Source organism: Hyla sarda, chromosome 2 (genome assembly GCF_029499605.1).
Source record: "Hyla sarda isolate aHylSar1 chromosome 2, aHylSar1.hap1, whole genome shotgun sequence".
Classification (NCBI taxonomy): domain Eukaryota; kingdom Metazoa; phylum Chordata; class Amphibia; order Anura; family Hylidae; genus Hyla; species Hyla sarda.
In genome coordinates this window covers 389467896-389488044 of record NC_079190.1, presented here as the reverse complement: position 1 = coordinate 389488044, position 20149 = coordinate 389467896, and the positions used below count along the sequence as shown (strand labels likewise).

Sequence of the window (20149 nt, the reverse complement as noted above, 5' to 3'; positions counted from 1 at the left end):
AAAACACAAAAGTGCAAAAATGAAAAATGGCCCGAGAGGGAAGGGGTTAAAGATGTATTCAGTGATTTAGTTTACATTACAAACTGCAGCATAAAATTCTGTGCATCAAATATGTCCAGGATATTGTATGTGTGTATACATCAGGGGTGTGGAAATTTTTATAAAAAACTACTTGTCCACGGGACTAAAATGGAGCAAAATCTACTTGTCCCTCATGACGATCCACTTGTCCGGCCAATTTTCGCTTTTACACTCTCGTTTTTTTTCCTCCTCGCCCTATAATAGCCATAACTACCTACTATAAGGACACCTTTTTATTTTTCAATAACATATTCTCCGAACCAAAAAAAAAAAAAAAAAATTATATATATATATATATATATATATATATATATATATATATATATGGAAGTGAAATTTAAATAGTAAAAGATAATTTTGCAGATTTGTTGGTTTTCTTTTCTACGCCATTTACCTTGTGGTTGAGGTAACATGTTAGTTTTATACTTTAGGCGCCTAATTACAGTAATACCAGATTTGTATCGTTTACATCATGTTTTACTAATTGTGGACTTTTTAAAAAAATTTTAATTGCCATTTTTTAACCCCTGTAGCTTTGTTTTTTTTCCGCATACCAGGCTGTATGAGGGCTCATTTTTAGCGCCATAATCAGTTTTTTGTATCGGTACCATCTTGGTATTGATCTGACTTTTTAATCGCTTTTTAACTTTTTTTTCTGGGATATTATAAAAATTGCAAATCTGTGGTTTGGTATTTTTTTACATTTACCGTACGGGATACATAATGTTATATTTTAATAGGTTACGCACAAAGCGATACCAAACATGTTTATTTTTATTATGTTTACGTGTTTTTATATAGGGAAAGGGGGTGATTTGAACTATTAACATGGAAGGGGTTAATGCAGCGGTCTTCAAACTGTGGCCCTCCAGATGTTGCAAAACTACAACACCATGCATGCCCGGACAGCCAACGCCTGTCCTGGCATGCTGGGAATTGTAGTTTTGTAACATCTGGAGGGGCACAGTTTGAAGACCACTAGGTTAATGTGTGTCTTTCAAACTTTTATTAAAACTTTTATTTTATTTGATTTATTTTTTTACACTTATAGGAGGAGTCATTAGATTCCTCAGACAGATAAATAGATTCTATTGAACTCCATTGATCTGTGTGCTCTGTGATCCATTGATAGAGCCTGGTCCAGCCAGGATCTATCAATAACAGAGCGGGACAGGAGGAAGCAGAGGTAAGTCCTCTGGCTACCTCCATAGTGGATCGCCCCCCTGCGATCGCGCTGCGGGGGGGGGGGGGGGGATCCACCCCACTAGCCCCCCAGGGAGCATTCACATCCCCCTTTAGACGCCGCTGTCAGCTTTGACAGCGGCGATCTAAAGAGTTAATAGCCAGCCGCGGCGATCGCCGCATGCTGGCTATTAGCGTCGGCCCCCGGCTACTGAGAACAGCCGGGGGCTGCAGGGTATGGAGTGGGCAGGAATCCCGAGCCCGCTCCACATAGACTGCAGAGCGCCGCATACAGTCTCCCCGTGCAGACGCGTCTCCTCCCCTCTCCCCTCTGCTCTCTGAAGCTACAGCTGGGGGGAGTGAAGGCAGAGGACGCAGGTCTGCACGGGGAGCAAGAAGCCACGCCCCCTCATCTCCCCCCGCACGTCTGCAGAGCAGGGGAGAGAAGACAAATACTGTACACAGCTTCTCATCTCCCCTGCTCTGCTTCGGAGGACACAGGCTGCAGAGTATGGAGCGGGCAGGAATCGGCAGCCCGCTCCATACAGACTGTAGATCGCCGCCGCACTTGTCAGGTCCGGCCCTGCTTGCCCGAAGCCGGGCTAAGGGCCGGACAAATTCACCTGCCCGGCGCCCAAAACTGCTAGACTCGGGCGTCGGGCGAAATTCCACATCCCTGTACATCCTTTAAGGTCTATTCACACGTACAGTATCTTGCACAGATTTGATGCTGCAGATTTGAATGTAAACTTAAAGAGTACCTGTTCCAAATAAAACTTTTAATATAGTATTCCTTGTGTAATTAGCAGATGCTTTCCCATTCATTGTTTTTAAAATGATCAACATATGTTTAAAATGTAATATATACAAAATGGCCACTAGGTGGCTCTGTTCCCTGCCACAATTAATAAAGTTAGTTTGGTCTCCTCCCAGCCTGGGAGTCCAAACTCAGGAAGTGTTTCTCTGCACTGAGCTTGACATCTGCACAGCACAGAAAGTGAAAGCTCCACAGAATCTCGCAGAAAGCTGCACAGACTGAAAGCTGCAGGAGAGCCTCACTGATAGCAACACAGACTGAAAGCTGCAGGAGAGCCTGAGGTCTTCTATTCATCACAGAACTGTAACCATGTGAGGGTGGAAGTGATCCCCCAGCAGGCTTCAGTGATGTCATGCCTGCTGGGAAATGTCCACTTTCTCCTGCTGGGAAATTGCACTGTGGGCAAGAAGAATGGTATGATACAGGGCTTTTTAAAGCTCCAAAAAAATTACATTTAAGGGCTGGAGGGGTGTTAGTAATAGTTATGGAACATAGCCTGAGTTAGTTTAGATGACAGGTACTTTTTAATAACTGAACACAGCTTCAAATCCTGTGCATCAAATCTGCGCAGGATACTGTATGTGTGAATAGACGCTAAAGAGGTACTCCCATTTTATAGAGCGATAGCATATCTTTAGGATAGGATTGGTGAGGGTACAACCTATAAGATACCTCCACAGGCCTGAAAATGGAGGGGGCCGCAGTACTTATGTGGGAGTGCTCAAAGGGGTATTCCTGGAATTTCTTTTTTTATTCTACTATGCTACAGAGGCTGTAAACTTAGTGTATTTGTTAATATAGTGTCTGTTCTTGCATGTGAAGGTGGTCTTGCAATTCTTAAATGAGCTTTGTCCTAATGTTTATTTTTAACACCATACAAAATGAATGTTGTCTCAGGTTTTCCCAGGTTGAGTGCGGCCCTAAACATTACATCACTAGTCAGGTGTTGAAAGGGAGCCCGTCTGCTTCAATAGGTGAAGTGAATGCTGGGTGGGGGAGTGGGAGATCATTCTCACAAGGCTGCAGGGAATTGTAGCTCAGGTATGCTGCAAAGCGTGGGGTGGCTGATGTGTGGGAGGGAGAAAAGTGAGACTCACACTTACAAACAAGGAATTCTGGGACTTTTAGTTGGAAGGAGGAAACTCTCAGAGCATTTCACAAAAAGAAAGCAGCAGAGTTGTGGTGGACTCACAACAACAGCCATTTAGCCCCAAGACAAGAACAGATTCTTCCTAAGAATGTCCATAAGAATCTTTGCCAGTAAACTCTATGTTGATCTGGTCGCTTCTCTCTAATTCAAGGTAAGGTTTATTTTGTGTGTGAAGAAATGAACGCTGAACTTAGCAGTTTTGTCATTTGTTTGTAGCATAATTAAATAAATGGGACCCAGTGAGGACTATGTTCTCTGTGCCAAAATGTAAAACTACTTGCCATAACTTGTCCAGTTTATTACAGGAATCTGGAGCGCACTTTGGCCTTATCATCCAATAAGCAATAACTGCTCTCCTATGGCCACATCATAAGAGCGGAGGAGGCTAAAAGTTACTCAACAAAGCCGTAAATTGTAAACATTGTAAATCCGTGTTTATGACACATAATGCTCTGTGAAAATCCAGAGTCTCCACAATATATGTTTCCCGAGGTGTCAGTAATCCAGCAGTTGCACTCACTTGTTCACACATAGGAGTAATAGTACAATACAAGGCAAGGCTGATATATTGAGCTGTAATTAGGATCACCCCTTCTTACTATGGAAAATAGACAATCCCCTTAAAAGGGGTACTCCTATGGAAAACTTTTTTTTTTTATAAAAATCAACTGGTGCCAGAAAGTTATACAGATTTGTAAAGGCAGTGCAGATAAAACCACAGATGCATTTTGTATAACCTTTATCAAGGTTATATGAAAAGAGTCGATGGTTTTATCTGCACTGCCTTTTTTGTGATTGTATCTCTATGGATTGAATAAAGAAGTGTTTTTTTAGACTATCCTCCGGAGTGCTGGACTTATCGTTTTGGATTTTTTCCATTACCTCCCTTCCACGCCCTCACTGCATACAGCCAAGTGCCTGCCCGTGCACCTGGAGTTACACCCGCGGGATAACTGCATTGAAATCTCAGCGAACTTTATCTATCTTCTTCATTCTTTTCATATCAACTGGCTCCAGAAAATTAATAAGATTTGTAACTTACTCCTGTTAAAAAATCTTAATCCTTCCAGTACTTATCAGCTGCTGTATACTACAGAGGAAATTGAGTTGTTCTTTTCAGTCTGACCACAGTGTTCTCTGCTGACAGCTCTGTCTGTGTCAGGAACTGTCCAGATTAGGAGCAAATCCCCATAGCAAACCTATCCTGCTCTGGACAGTTCCTGACATGGACAGAGGTGTCAGCAGAGAGCACTGTGGTCAGACAGAAAAGAAATTCAAAAAGAAAAGCACTTCCTGTGGAGCATACAGCAGCTGATAATTACTGGACGGATTAAGATTTAATTTACAAATCTTTCTGGCACCAGCTGATTTGGAAAAATTATTTTTCCACTGGAGTACCCCGTTAACCCCTTAAAGACACTGGACATAAATGTACATCCTGTAAGCTGCTACTTAACGCACCAGGATGTACATTTACGTCCTATACATAACCGCGAGCATCGGAGCAATGCTCGGTTCATGCACGGCAGGTCCCGGCTGCTGATAGCAGCCAGGGGCCCGCCGGAAATGGCTGACATCCGCCATCGCGCGGATATCCACCATCGACCCCTCATATGCCGTGATCAAGACAGATCACTGCATCTGCAGCATTGCAGTCACTAAAATGGATGATCGGATCGCCCGCAGCGCTGCCGCGGCGATCCGTTCATCCAGAATGGCAGACTGAGGTCCCCTCCCCTGCCTTCCACGGGTCTTCTGCTCTGGTCTGCGATCGAGCAGATCAGAGCAGAAGATGACCGATAATACTGATCGGTGCTATGTCCTATGCATAGCACTGAACAGTATTAGCAATCCAAGTCCCTATGGGGTCTATTAAAGTGTAAAAATAAAAGTAAAAAAAGTTTTAAAAAAAGAAAAAAAAAATTTGAAAAACCCCCTCCCAATAAAAACGTAAATTGTCCCCCAAAAAGTGTAAAAAAAATTTTTTGTATATACATATTTAATATCGCCGCATGCGTAAATATAGAAACTATTAAAATAAAATGTTAATGATAACATACGGTGAACGGTGTGAATGTAAAAAAAAAAAAAAGTCCAAAATAGCAGCTTTTTTATAACATTTTATACAAAAAAATTTATAAAAAATGTATTAAACATTTTATATAAGCAAATATGGTATCAATAAAAAGTACAGATCACGGCGCAAAAAATGAACCCTCATACCGCCGCTTATACAGAAAAATTTTTAAGTTATAGGTCTTCAAAATTAGGGGATTTTAAACATACTAATTTGGTATAACAGTCTGCGATTTTTTTTTTTTTAAAGTGCAACAGTAATAGAAAAGTATATTATCACGGGTATCATTTTAATCGTATTGACCCAAAGGATAAAGAACACATGTCATTTTTACCTTAAGTTGTACGGCGTGAAAACGAAACCTTCCAAAATTTGCAAAATTGTGGTTTTCTTTTTAATTTCCCCACACAAATAGTATTTTTTTGGTTGCGCCATACATTTTATGGTAAAAGGGAGTGATGGCATTACAACGGACAACTGGTCGCACAAAAAACAAGCCCTCATACTAGTCTGAGGATGAAAATATAAAAAAAGAGTTGTGATTTTTTGAAGGCGAGGAGGAAAAACGAACTTGCAAAAATAAAATTGAGTTCTTAAGGGGTTAAATGGACACTGTCAGATACAAAAACTTTTGATGTTGTCAAGCATGTATAACCAATAGGTTTTGCAATTGCTTTCATTAGAAAATTTTCAGTATTTCATACTAAAAAAGCCAGTCACACAACTGCCTCCCCTGCCTGCTTGGACACATACTAGTCCTGCTGTGTCCATGCATCATCACCTATGTCATGGACACACTTCCTTGATTGACAGCTGAGCGCAGGGCTGACAGCTGGAGGAAAAATCCTCCCACTGTCAGCTTGTGTCCCGCTACTGTCAGTGAGGACAAGCTGGGAGTTGTAGTTTTGCTAATGCTAGGGGAGATGTGAACAGACAGCATACTGAGGGAGGGGGTGGAGACCTGCACAGTGAGGCCACTCCCCCTCCCTTTGAGAGGAATTCAGACTAGGGAGCTAAATTAAAAGGGTAATAAAAATAAATAAATAGAGGTGCTAGACACAAAAAAAATTCATGTACATGGTCAGGATTAGGTACTGAGTGATATATAAAAAAAAAATGTAAATTTTTTTTTGTTGGATCTGGTGGGTACGCTTAATAAATGCTTGCAAATACTCACTACTACTGTGCAAGGAAGGTCTTAGAACTCAATGGGAATTTGTCTAATTATTACAAATCTACTTAATTATAAAGACCCCATTATAATAAACCAGTGGACTAGAGTTAAAGGGGTTTTATATATATATATATATATATATATATATATATATATATATATATTTATATAAAAGTTTTTCCTGGATATCAACTGGCTCCAGAAAGTTAAACAGATTTGTAAATCTTAATCCTTTCAGTACTTATGAGCTTCTGAAGTTAAGGTTGTTCTTTTCTGTCTAAGTGCTCTCTGATGACACGTGTCTTGGGAACCGCCCAGTTTAGAAGCAAATCCCCATAGCAAACCTCTGCTAAACTGGGCGTTTCCCGAGACACGTGTCATCAGAGAGCACTTAGACAGAAAAGAACAAACTTAACTTCAGAAGCTCATAAGTACTGAAAGGACTAAGATTTTTTAATAGAAGTAATTTACAAATCTGTTTAACTTTCTGGAGCCAGTTGATATATATAAAAAAGTTTTTTTCCTGGATAACCCCTTTTAAAGCTTAATAGTTTCACAAAAGACAATCTCAGCTGCATCACACCTGAACTTAAAGCAGTTGTCCAGCAAAAACGATCTTATCCCCTATCCACAAGATAGGAGGAGAGGATAAGTAGCTGATCGCGGAAGGGCCAACCTCTAGAGCCCCTTGCAATCTGAGCATGAGCACCTTCCATAGAGCCGGGTTCCTATTCTGGAAATTGTGGGGAAGTCCCCTCAGCTACTTATCACCGTTCCTTGAAACTTGGGGGGAGGGGGGGGGGGTAGAAACAAGCACACTTTAAGGATAAAATGACATGCTATCTTCATTCTGTAGGTCGCATATGATTACAATAACACACAATATTTTTAGGTTTTCTTTTATTATACTACTTTTAAAAAATCATAACTTTAAGAAAATAAGTACAGTATGCTATAAATTGTCCTCTTCTGACCCCTGTTTGAGGGCACACTTTTGCACTGTGATCTGTAGTTTTTATTGATACAATGGGACTTTTTGATCCATTTTATCCTTTTTTTCTAATATATGAAGAGACCATAAATCAGCAATTCTGGACTTGCTGCTATGCTGAAAGAACACCATGTTCTTTCATAAATCTTATATTTTAATAGTTGGACAATTCGGTACGCAGTGAAATATGTACCAAATACGTTGATTTTTTTTTTTTTATCTTGGGGAAAAGGGGCAGTGCTTTTCCAGCCTGCTGAAGCAGACAGAAGACCCAATAGCACTGAGGAGGGAAAGGACCAGCTTCAAGATAAACCATCAATATCAATAAGTGTCTGACTCCTAGCACCTCAGCCAATCAAATGACCAAAGTAATTTGGGACAAACTGCATTACTAGGTACACATACTACCAAACTGTAGCATTAAGTCTAGTAGGTAAGTGAAAAAGGTGCAGAGATTGCATAAGTGTTATGGTCTCCTTTATAAGCTGGTTGGTGGGGGTGCTGGGACTAAGAGCCCTACCCCCCACTGATCTGATCTTAAAGGGGTAGTCCAGTGCTGAAAAACTTATCCGCTATCCTAAGGATAGGGGATAAGTTTCAGATCGCGGGGGGGGGGGGGGGGGGGGGGGTGGTCCGATCGCTGGGGCCCCCCACGATCTCCTGTACGGGGCCCCAGATAGTGGGTGTCGACCACCGCACGAAGCGGCAGGCTGAACCGCCCCCTCAATACATCGCTATGGCAGAGCCGGAGATTGCCGAAAGGCAGCGCTCCAGCTCTGCCATATAGTTGTATTGACGGGGCGTGTCAGCCACAGCTTTGTGTGGTGGTTAACATGCCCCCTTCCCACAGGCTGCCTACAGGAGATTGCGGGGGGCCCCTGCGGTCGTACGCCCGGCGATCTGAAACGTATCCCCTATCCTTAGGATAGGGTATACGTTTTTCAGCACTGGATATCTCCTTTAAAGGCGTACTCTGTTACTCTGACATTTTTTCAAAGGATAGGGGATAATATTTCTGATCCCTGGGATCCAGCCACTGGGACCCCCCGCGATCTCCGTGCAAGAACCCAACGTTCTGAACACCAGGCACCATGTTATAGAGCAGGGTGAGCTAAGCAGTCAGAACGCTGGGTTCAGGCGGCTGTGGTCGCCATTTCACGCCCCCTCTATAGGAGTGACATCACAAAGAGGCATGGTGTGACGTCAAGACAACAGCCGCCTGAACTCAGCGTTCTGAACATAATTTTCAGAACGCCAGGAGCTTACACGGAGATAGCGCGGGGGGTGTTTAACAAAAGGAGTACCCCTTTAATTAGCTACCTATGGCTGGTTTTACTGTAGACCAGTGGTCTTCAACCAGCAGCCCTCCAGATATTGCAAAACTACAACTCCCAGCATGCCCAACAGCCATTGGCTGTCCGGGCATGCTGGGAATTGTAGTTTTGCAACATCTGGAGGTCTGCAGGTTGGAGACCACTGCTCTAGACTAATGCCAACGCACTTTTGTTTCTGTATTACGGCAGCATGATTATGGTTCAGAAGACCTGAACTATCAGCGTGGTCGGGCAAGGACTTGCGGATGTCATATGGATGCAAAAAAATTGTCTGTATTACGCTTGTGTAAATCCAGCCGAAATTTTTAAGCTGCTTATATAAATCCCTTTCAGTAAGTTGCTTAAAATAAAAAGTAACAATAAGCAAAAACAAACTAGAGAAACTAGAAATACAGTAAAACTTAAAATTTTGATTTCCTACTTAATCTACACATAAGAATCTGACCCAGTAATAATATGGAAGCTACAGAACAGGTATGACCCAATCATTACCTTTTGGGACACCCCTTTATGCATAAAGGGGCAAGTAAGAACACTAGGCTTATGAGTTCACAAATGGGCCCAAATTTCTCCGAGACAAAAATGTATCACAGCTAGAGATGAGCGAGCTTACAATAAATTCGATTCGTCACGAACTTCTCGGCTCGGCAGTTGATGACTTTTCCTGCATAAATTAGTTCAGCTTTCAGGTGCTCCGGTGGGCTGGAAAAGGTGGATACAGTCCTATGAGATTCTTTCCTAGGACTGTAGCCACCTTTTCCAGCCCACCGGAGCACCGTAAAGCTGAACTAATTTATGCAGGAAAAGTCAGCAACCGCCGAGCCGAGAAGTTCGTGATGAATCGAATTTACTGTAAGTTCGCTCATCTCTAATCACAGCTCATTGTAAGAAACCGAAGTAGAGCTGGGATCGGTTTATATCTGTCAGACAAAAATCAGACATTTCTGTCTGAGACAGATTGATAAATCAGAGTCATAGTGTTCTGATCAGAATTTTTTGCTAAAATCAGGAGTAGAACCAAAATACTGACCAAATACTATGTGTGAACCCAACCTAAGGCTATGTTCACACAAAGTATCTTAGTCAGCATTTTGTTAAATACTTTAACCCCTTAAGGACGCAGGACGTAAATGTACGTCCTGGTTCGGTGGTACTTAACGCACCAGGACGTACATTTCCGTCCTAAGCATAACCGCGGGCATCGGAGCGATGCCCGTGTCATGCGCGGCTGATCCCGGCTGCTGATCGCAGCCAGGGACCCGCCGGCAATGGCCGCCGCCCGCGATCTCGCGGGCGTCCGCCATTAACCCCTCAGGTGCCGGGATCAATACAGATCCCGGCATCTGCGGCAGTGCGCGATTTGAATGAATGATCGGATCGCCCGCAGCGCTGCTGCGGGGATCCGATCATTCAGAACACCGCACGGAGGTCCCCTCTCCTTCCTCCGTGCGGCTCCCGGCGTCTCCTGCTCTGGTCTGTGATCGAGCAGACCAGAGCAGAAGATGACCGATAATACTGATCTGTTCTATGTCCTATACATAGAACAGATCAGTATTAGCAATCATGGGATTGCTATGAATAGTCCCCTATGGGGACTATTCAAGTGTAAAAAAAAAATGTAAAAAAAATGTAAAAGTAAAAGTTAAAAAAAAAGTGAAAAATCCCCTCCCCCAATAAAAAAGTAAAACGTCAGTTTTTTCCTATTTTACCCCCAAAAAGCGTAAAAAAAATTTTTATAGACATATTTGGTATCGCCGCGTGCGTAAATGTCCGAACTATTAAAATAAAATGTTAATGATCCCGTACGGTTAACGGCGTGAACGAAAAAAAATACCAAAATTCCTACTTTTTTAATACATTTTATTAAAAAAAAAATTATAAAAAATGTATTAAAAGTTTTTTATATGCAAATGTGGTATAAAAAAAAAAGTACAGATCATGGCGCAAAAAATGAGCCCCCATACCGCCGCTTATACGGAAAAATAAAAAAGTTATAGGTCATCAAAATAAAGGGATTATAAACGTACTAATTTGGTTAAAAAGTTTGTGATTTTTTTTAAGCGCAACAATAATATAAAAGTATGTAATAATGGGTATCATTTTAATCGTATTGACCCTCAGAATAAAGAACACACGTCATTTTTACCATAAATTGTACGGCGTGAAAACGAAACCTTCCAAAATTAGCAAAATTGCGTTTTTCGTTTTAATTTCCCCACAAAAATAGTGTTTTTTGGTTGCGCCATACATTTTATGATATAATGAGTTATGTCATCACAAAGGACAACTGGTCGCGCAAAAAACAAGCCCCCATACTGTGGATGAAAATATAAAAGAGTTATGATTTTTAGAAGGCGAGGAGGAAAAAATGAAAACGTAAAAATTCAATTGTCTGAGTCCTTAAGGCCAAAATGGGGTTAAAGGGGTTATCCAGGAAAAAAACTTTTTTGGTATATATCACCTGGCTCCAGAAAGTTAAACAGATTTGTAAATTACTTCTATTAAAAAATTTTTTAATTTTTTCAGTACTTATGAACTGCTGAAGTTGAGTTGTTCTTTTCTGTCTAAGTTCTCTCTGATGACACGTCTCGGGAACCGCCCAGTTTAGAAGCAAATCCCCATAGCAAACCTCTTCTAAACTGGGCGGTTCCCGAGACAAGCAGAGATGTCAGCAGAGAGCACTGTAGCCAGACAGAAAACAACGACTCAACTTCAGCAGCGGATAATTATTGAAAGGATTAAGATTTTTTAATAGACATAATTTACAAATCTGTTTAACTTTCTGGAGACAGTTGATTTAAAAAAAAAAAAAGTTTTTCCCTGGAATACCCCTTTAAACCAAAACCAAATGTGAAACACAGAGACACGGGAAAAAAGCATGTCTTTACACTTATGGTTTTGGTTAGAAATAATAAGCAAAATCCTGAAAATACTATGTGTATTTTATTTTTTACAAAGTCTAAAAGATCTCAAGGTAAAAGATGAAATGCTCTATATAGCAATTTTTTTAATAATTTTTTCTGTTTATGGCAGGAAAAGTATGAATGCTTTAAAAGGTTTTAAAAAGAAAATGCAAGAAAAACAAACGTAAAAAGGTTTTAAAAGAATAGCATTTTCTGCAACCATTTAAAAGTGCTGCAAAAACAGGACTATTGCCCCATTTCTCCAGTTCTTTCTCCCATCACAAAATAACATCCGTTATTAAAATTGGGCTATGACGGGTTAAAACGGATAATGGGTTTTGCATAACGGATCTTTAAAAACGGATGAATGTATAGTGTGGAATTTTTAAATCAACTTGTGCCAGATAGCTAAACAGATTTGTAAATTACTTCTATTTAAAAAATCTTTACCCTTCCAGTACTTTTTAGCAGCTGTATGCTACAGAGGAAATTCTTTTCTTTTTGAATTTCTTATTTTGTCTTGTCCACAGTGCTCTCTGCTGACACCTGATGCCCATATCAGGAACTGTCCAGACAGGTATAGGTTTGCTATGGGGATTTTCTCCTGCTCTGGACAGTTCCTGATAAGGGCATCAAGTGTCAGCAGAGAGCACTGTGGACAAGACAAAAAATAAATTCAAAAAGAAAAGAACTTCCTCTGTAGCATACAGCTGCTAAAAAGTACTGAAAGGGTAAAGATTTTTTTAAAAAGAAGTAATCTACAAATCTGTTTAACTATCTGGCACAAGTTGATTTAAAAAAAATAATATGTTTTCCACCGGAGTACCCCTTAAAATAAAATGGACAGTTTTTTTTCCTCCTCAACTTCTTAATTTATTTCGGAGAATCCTACTGAAGTGCTTCTGACAGGCTGCTAATGGTACACAGTGTCCCACATGTCCCTATCAGATTACATAGTAATCCTCAGACATGTATGATGATCCCCAAGAGATGTCCCCATCAAGCATGGACAGGCACCACCACCAAACATCCTGGACACTCTCCATCCTCCCCGCACACTCATTACCACCCCCAGATGATGTAGCAAGATCAGAGGAGAATGTGAGTAACGTTGCAATGTCACAACTAAACTACCCGGCAACCACACCCAGCCGACATGAGATGAGCAAATCCTCCAGTCATTCAGAAAACAGCAAGTGATTCCGCACAATGCTGCATTTTTGCTTTTCTTTGTTATAGACTGAAAAGATGGACCTGGATTCATCCTCCTGTCTGGTGGAGAATAGAAGGAAAGAACAAAGGAGGCCAAACACCTCGCTGCAGTGACACATTTACTGTACTTGTGCCTCTTCCTCCCGGAACATGAGCTGAGAAATGTATGAGCCCAGAGGTCTCCAACCTCATAAATAATCCACCGCCTCTCCCAGCCAGACCAACTTGTATTTAGGGGAGATGAATGCTAGAATGGTCAAGTTACAGATGAGCAAGAAGTGACATGACAGCAGCAGGGAATGTGCTCTCTGGCTCTCCGCCACAGCTTCTAATGCCCAATTACTCAGCCAGGTTTAAAGGGTAATAAGGTCAACCAAGCCGGGGACCAGCGAATCCATCCGCACCTAACAAAGGATTCCTGGTGAAGCTATGGAGGACAGATCACATACAACACCTGGGCAAAGACACCTAGAAAAACCTAGAGCGAATTCTTCATGTAAAGAGCAATGGAGCATCCTGATCATCTCCACACAATCTGCTGGGTCATCCCTAATCTAGAAGGACACACATCCAGACAACAAGGTCCAAATACACTCATCTCTTCACAGTAATAGAGGAATTTACATTTTTAAACAGAATTTCCCATAGTACTAATAAAAGACGACAGATGTCAACTGAGCGCATAAGGGAACCTCAGTTAACCCTGACTGATCCAAAATGAGCTGCAATACCCTGGTCTAGTCTGCTTTCATCCTTATTACTATTTATCCATAAAGAAGAAGAAAAAAACTATTGTCCTGAATACAATCATATACAATAGACTGCTTATGGCTGGTCAGGGAATACACAGCGTGAACAGGTTTACAGCACAGAACATGTGAAGCAGCAGAGAGAAGTTTGTGTGAGGAGAGGAGACTGTTCACACAATGGGTGCCCACCTCCAGGGCTACTGGCCTCATACAGCTGCCTCCTGTCACCCTAGCCGGCAGCCCCTCCGTCATTATCCGGCCCACATTACTTAGTCATGTGCCGCCCGCTCTCTGGTAAGGTCAGCAGATCTCCAGTCATTTGTATGAATGAATAGAAATAAGAAATCCCACGTGTGGGGCTGACATAGGGTGAAGCGTAGTGCGCTCTGATCAGTGAGATAATGGAGAAGAATGAGAGAACTTCATCTCTGATCACAGTGACCGCAGGAGAGAGAGATCAGCTGTCACATATAAGGGACTGCTCCACTGATCAATCACCTTGATGGGATTCTGAGGACACAGTGTGAACTCCTCCCTAGTGACGGTCTGTAAATATAGTGACAAGAGTCAAGCATGTGTTTGCTAAGCTGTCACCTGGCAGTCCACAGCTGTCACTGGCAGTCCTGTTGTCACCTCCAGTCCCATGCTTCACTCAGTTCTGAACAGTCTGCCACAGTCCTGAAATGTCACCTGCAGTCCCGTGCTGTCACCTGCAGTCCCGTGCTGTCACCTGCAGTCCCGTGCTGTCACCTGCAGTCCCGTGCTGTCACCTGCAGTCCCGTGCTGTCACCTGCAGTCCCGTGCTGTAAACAATCCTCACATTCCTGAACCATCAGCCGCAGTCCTGTACTATCACCTTTAGTCCTGTAGCGCTAATTTGTCACCTGCAGTCCCATACTATTACCTGTAGACTTTAACTGCCACTTGGGAGTCCTATAGTCCTGAGCTGTCACCTCCAGTCCCATGCTGTCCCTCACAGTTCGGCAATGTCATCTCCAGTGCCAAGCCACCACTTAAAGCCCAGTATTGAGTTCTGTATGGTCACTGGCAGTCCCCACCTGTCAAAAGTCTCATGCTGTTACCACTAGCACTGTGCTGTCACCTCCAGTCCCTTGTTGTCACTTAGAGCTATGTAGTGCCACCCCCAGTCCCTTGTCACCTCCAGCTTTGAGCTGTCCTCCCTGTTCCTGTTCAGTTCTGTCATTCCCCCCGTTCTGTGTTGTCCCCCCATCTCTGCGCTGTCAACTGTGTCCCTCCCCCAGCTCTGTGCTGTCACCTGCGTCCCCCCCAGCTCTGTGCTGTCACCTGCGTCCCTCCCCCAGCTCTGTGCTGTCACCTGCGTCCCTCCCCCAGCTCTGTGCTGTCACCTGCGTCCCTCCCCCAGCTCTGTGCTGTCACCTGCGTCCCCCCCCAGCTCTGTGCTGTCACCTGCGTCCCCCCCCCCAGCTCTGTGCTGTCACCTGCGTCCCCCCCCCAGCTCTGTGCTGTCACCTGCGTCCCCCCCCCAGCTCTGTGCTGTCACCTGCGTCCCCCCCCAGCTCTGTGCTGTCACCTGCGTCCCCCCCAGCTCTGTGCTGTCACCTGCGTCCCCCCCCAGCTCTGTGCTGTCACCTGCGTCCCCCCCCAGCTCTGTGCTGTCACCTGCGTCCCCCCCCAGCTCTGTGCTGTCACCTGCGTCCCCCCCCAGCTCTGTGCTGTCACCTGCGTCCCCCCCAGCTCTGTGCTGTCACCTGCGTCTCCCCCCCCCAGCTCTGTGCTGTCACCTGTGTCCCCCCCCCAGTTCTGTGCTGTCACCTGTGTCCCCCCCCCAGTTCTGTGCTGTCACCTGTGTCCCCCCCCCAGTTCTGTGCTGTCACCTGTGTCCCCCCCCAGTTCTGTGCTGTCACCTGTGTCCCCCCTCCTCCCTCTGTGCTGTCACCTGTGTCCCCCCCCAGCTCTGTGCTGTCACCTGCGTCCCCCCCCAGCTCTGTGCTGTCACCTGCGTCCCCCCCAGCTCTGTGCTGTCACCTGCGTCCCCCCCCAGTTCTGTGCTGTCACCTGCGTCCCCCCCCCCAGTTCTGTGCTGTCACCTGCGTCCCCCCCCAGCTCTGTGCTGTCACCTGTGTCCCCCCCCCAGTTCTGTGCTGTCACCTGTGTCCCCCCCCCAGTTCTGTGCTGTCACCTGTGTCCCCCCCAGTTCTGTGCTGTCACCTGTGTCCCCCCCAGTTCTGTGCTGTCACCTGTGTCCCCGCCAGTTCTGTGCTGTCACCTGTGTCCCCCCTCCCTCTGTGCTGTCACCTGTGTCCCCCCCCCTCCCTCTGTGCTGTCACCTGTGTCCCCCCCCCCCTCCGTGCTGTCACCTGTGTCCCCCCCTCCCTCTGTGCTGTCACCTCCGGTCCCTTGTCACCTCTGCCCTCCTTGCAGGCACTGCCCAGTGTAGCTCACCTGTACCGCCCCTAGCCGGGCACGAGCAGCCTACCCTGGCACTCGGGTACAGTGCCCCCCTGTACAGTAAGTGGCTGTGGCACTGCTCGGGCTTTAGTAAACTTCTTCGCGCTCCATCACTTGTCCGCTGATTTCCTGCTGACAGGAGCGGACATGCCCTCCTCCTCCCCTCCCTGCTCCTCACCTCGCTCTCCACTTTCTGCACCGGCAGTTTCTGCCATGGGTCTGCTAGCTGCGCCAGCGGCATCTTTGCCGAACGAGGAACAGAGTGCCCCGGGGCGTCCCACAGAGAAACCGCGAAAGGAGCCGACTCCCTCAGCTGGCCGCCCGCTCTGCTGTGAGCTCCGGTGTCGCTTGTCCGGTAGCGGGCGAACGTGTACCGCTCCAGCGCAGCTCCTCTCCCTGCTCACTCACTCACACACACTGATTTCCACTTCCTCTCACAACATGGCGTCCTCAGCAGTACCTGCCGTTCGCAGCTAGGGTCCCCGACGTCACGGTGACGTCATCGGATGGGCGGTGTAATTCCCCGCCTTCCGACTGGGGGCAACAGGTGACAGGGAGATAAGAATGGGGCGGGGCTGTGTGTGGGCGGATCCGTAGTCGGCCATCTTGCTTGTGGCAGTGAGAGCTTAGGTAAATGAGGAAGTTATACTAGGGAGCGCTTATCTTTATTACAGTATGTTTTATGCTGTAAAAACTTCTAGTACTAGGACTTTATATTAAGTTAAAGCTGTGTTTCCCAAGCAGGGCGCCTCTAGTTGATGCAAAACTACAACTCTCAGCATGCCCGGACAGCCAAAGGCTGTCCGGGCATGCTGGGAGTTGTAGTTTTGCAACAGTTGGAGACACACTGGACCCAGGGTTTTTCCGTTTTTGCATTTTCATTTTTTCCTCCTCACCTTTTAAAAATCATAACCCTTTCAATTTTGCACCTAAAAATCCATATGATGGCTTATTTTTTTGCGCCACCAATTCTACTTTGCAGTGACATCAGTCATTTTACCCAAATATCTACGGCGAAAGGGAAACAAAAATCATTGTTACGTTTCTACGTAGTAAATTTTTCGGTAAAAATGACACCTTATCTTTATTCTGTAGGTCCATACGATTAAAATGATATCCTACCTATATAGGTTTGATTTTGTCGCACTTCTGGAAAAAATCATAACTACATGCAGAAAAATTATACGTTTAAAATTGTCATCTTCTGACCCCTATAACTTTTTTATTTTTCCGCATATTGGGCGGTATGATGGCTCATTTTTTGCGCTGTGATCTGAAGTTTTTAGTGGTACCATTTATGCATTGATAGGACTTATTGATTCATGATATAAAAAGTGACCAAAAAGACGCTATTTTGTACTTTGGAATTTTTTTGCGCGTACGCCATTGACCGTGCGGTTTAATTAATGATATATTTTTATAATTCGGACATTTCCGCACGCGGTGATACCATATATGTTTATTTTTATTTACACAGTTTTTTTTTTTTTTTTGTTAAATGGGAAAAGGGGGGAGATTCAAACTTTTATTAGGCAAAGGGTTAAATGACCTTTATTCATTTTTTTTTTTTGCAGTGTTAGGGTATGTTCACACTACGGAGTGTGAACGGAATCTCCGCTCGCAGAATTCCGCAAGCGGAGATTCAGCCTGGCAGCCGACGGCGGCGGTAGGACCCGCGCGGCACTGAGTCGTCACCATTGATGGCTGTGCAGTACTCGCGGACTTCCGCGCAAAGAATGAACATGTTCTTGTCCGCTGCTGAATGAATTGTCCGCTGCTGAATTTCTGCAGTGTGAACTGGTCTCGCGGAGACCCATTCACACTAATGTTAAGCTCACACCGCGGAATTCCACTCATGGAATTCCACTCATACCTTTATGACACTGCACACACTGATCTTTTACATTGATCAGTGGTTTCTCATAGGAAACCATTGATCAATGATTCTGCCGCTTGACTGCTCATGCCTGGATCTCAGGCACTGAGCAGTCATTCGGCGATTGGACACCAGGAGGAAGGTAGAAAACCCTCCTCGTGTCTTACAGCTGTTCGGGAATGCAGCGATTTCGCTGCGGCGATCCCGAACAGCTCCCTGAGCTAACCGGCATTGTTTTACTTTCACTTTAGATGCGGCGTTCAACTTTGAACGCCGCGTCTAAAGGGTTAATAGCGCGAGGCACCGCGATCAGTGCTCTGTGCTATTAGCCACGGGTCCCGGCCGTGGCCCCGCGTTATAGATCAGGAGCGGACTCATGATGTAACGGTACGTCATGGGTCCTTGAGGTTAAAAACAATGGGTTAAAGTTATCAGTACACTTGCAAATGTATTCATATTGTGGTAAATACGCCCCTTCACCTAAGAAAGACCAGATATTTAGTTATCTAGGATTTGAACATACTGTACCTATCTGCCTTCTTTTAGAAACAGCACCACCTCTGTCCTCAGGTTGAATTTGTTATTGCAGCTCAGTTCCATTGAAGTGAATGGAGCCTAGTTATATTTGCTGCATCGCATTTGGACTCAGTTCACACTACAGTTTTAGGCACTGATCCTCAATCAGTGACTTCCCCAATTGTAAAACTACAGCTACTGCTGTCAGGGCATGCTGAGAGTTGTAGTTTTGTAGCAGCTGAACTGGTTGAGGAGGAATAATTCCATGGTTCTGTCAAGCATTCTAGGGTTTACTTAGATCTGTCACATCCGTCATGGCTCCATTTTAAACAGAAGCCATGACACTAGTTTGGACAGAGGCTTACGCTACCAATCGGTGACTTGTATAGCGGGATTCTACACCAATAAAGTGTTGTCCGTAATCAATCTGGTGCAACTATGAATAGAAAGTTATAGTATTCTACTTGTATGAACATAGGTAAATGTAACAGAAAAATAAATGCTTTCTTTATTTTATTTTTCTTTATGTTTGTGAATGTTTATTCTCGAAATATGAGAATAATATTGTATTTTTATGTTAAAATACAATAAAAATCACTTTTAACAAAATTCCTCCGGGGCAGCAGAATTCCGTTGCTGTCAATGTAACGGAATCATGTTATAGAGCAGGAGGAGCTGAGAAGATTGATACATTTTTTAAGGGGAAAGGATTCAGTATATTATATCATTTATTGATTGAAATCAATGCTCTTTGTCCAATGACAATGTCGCTCAATGAGGTTGTTATCCACTGGATCCCTGCAAGGTGCAGGCACCATCATTTAGGGCATAAGGATATGTAAGGGAAAGTACTTTTACTTACTTTGCCCACGGTTGATGAACTGATATTCAGGCTGTTTGGTAATTCTGGTAAACAGTCCAAGGGGCCTGCTGACTTTCACAGTAGCACTCCTGCTCGCCCTGACCCGCTCTCAGCATGGATTCCTGTGCGCAAATCCTGCTGGTCCCACATGATTGAAGCACAAGACTCCATGCTGGGAGTTGTAGTTTTGCAACAGCTGGAGACACGCTGTTCAGAAAACACTGCCCTAAGCGATGATGCCTGCACCTCGCACAGAGGTGACAATTGCGGAGGAATGTCCGCCCGGTAGGCGCTAGGACCGGTTATAGAAGGCAATGCATTTCCGAGTGAAATCCCCAAAAAGAATAGACAAGTGTATTCTTTTTGTGGAAATACCACCGTGTGAACAGTACAAATCATTGGGACTCTGCTGCAGCGGAATTTCTGCACAAAATATTCCTGCGGAATTTCTGCACAGACATTCCACCGTGTGAACATAACCCTAGCATAGAAAGATCAGAGATTTCAATTAATGCATTACAATTGATACGGAATTTTTTCTTACTAATATATATATCAACCTGCACGGCTATTCCTACATGATGCTGATAGATTTGATAGCATTTTCATGGTGACACATTCCCTTTAAAGGGATTTTTCCGCTTACAACATTTATCACCTATCTACTAGATAGGACATAATTGTCTAATTGGCGTCTGTCATGTCCCCTCCCATAGACTTGCATTGAGGGGGCGGGGTGTGATGTCATAAGGGGGTGGGGCTATGATGTCACAAGTTCCCGGCTCCAGCGTTCAG

At 44.2% G+C, this 20149-nt stretch overlaps 1 protein-coding gene across 2 annotated transcripts in view; it reads right to left on the bottom strand.

Moving 5' to 3' along the window:
• RPS6KA3 (ribosomal protein S6 kinase A3) overlaps positions 1-16581 on the bottom strand; it is a 164160-nt gene extending 147579 nt beyond the window's left edge. Inside the window, exon 1 of one of the 2 annotated variants that reach the window (XM_056558619.1) lies at positions 16561-16581. Coding sequence is in view for 1 of the 2 variants with exons in the window: in XM_056558618.1 (XP_056414593.1) it covers positions 16279-16341 (63 nt within the window). In the remaining variant the exon portion in view is untranslated. The other variant, XM_056558618.1, reaches the window with a different exon arrangement.
• Positions 16582-20149: the final 3568 nt, after the last annotated feature.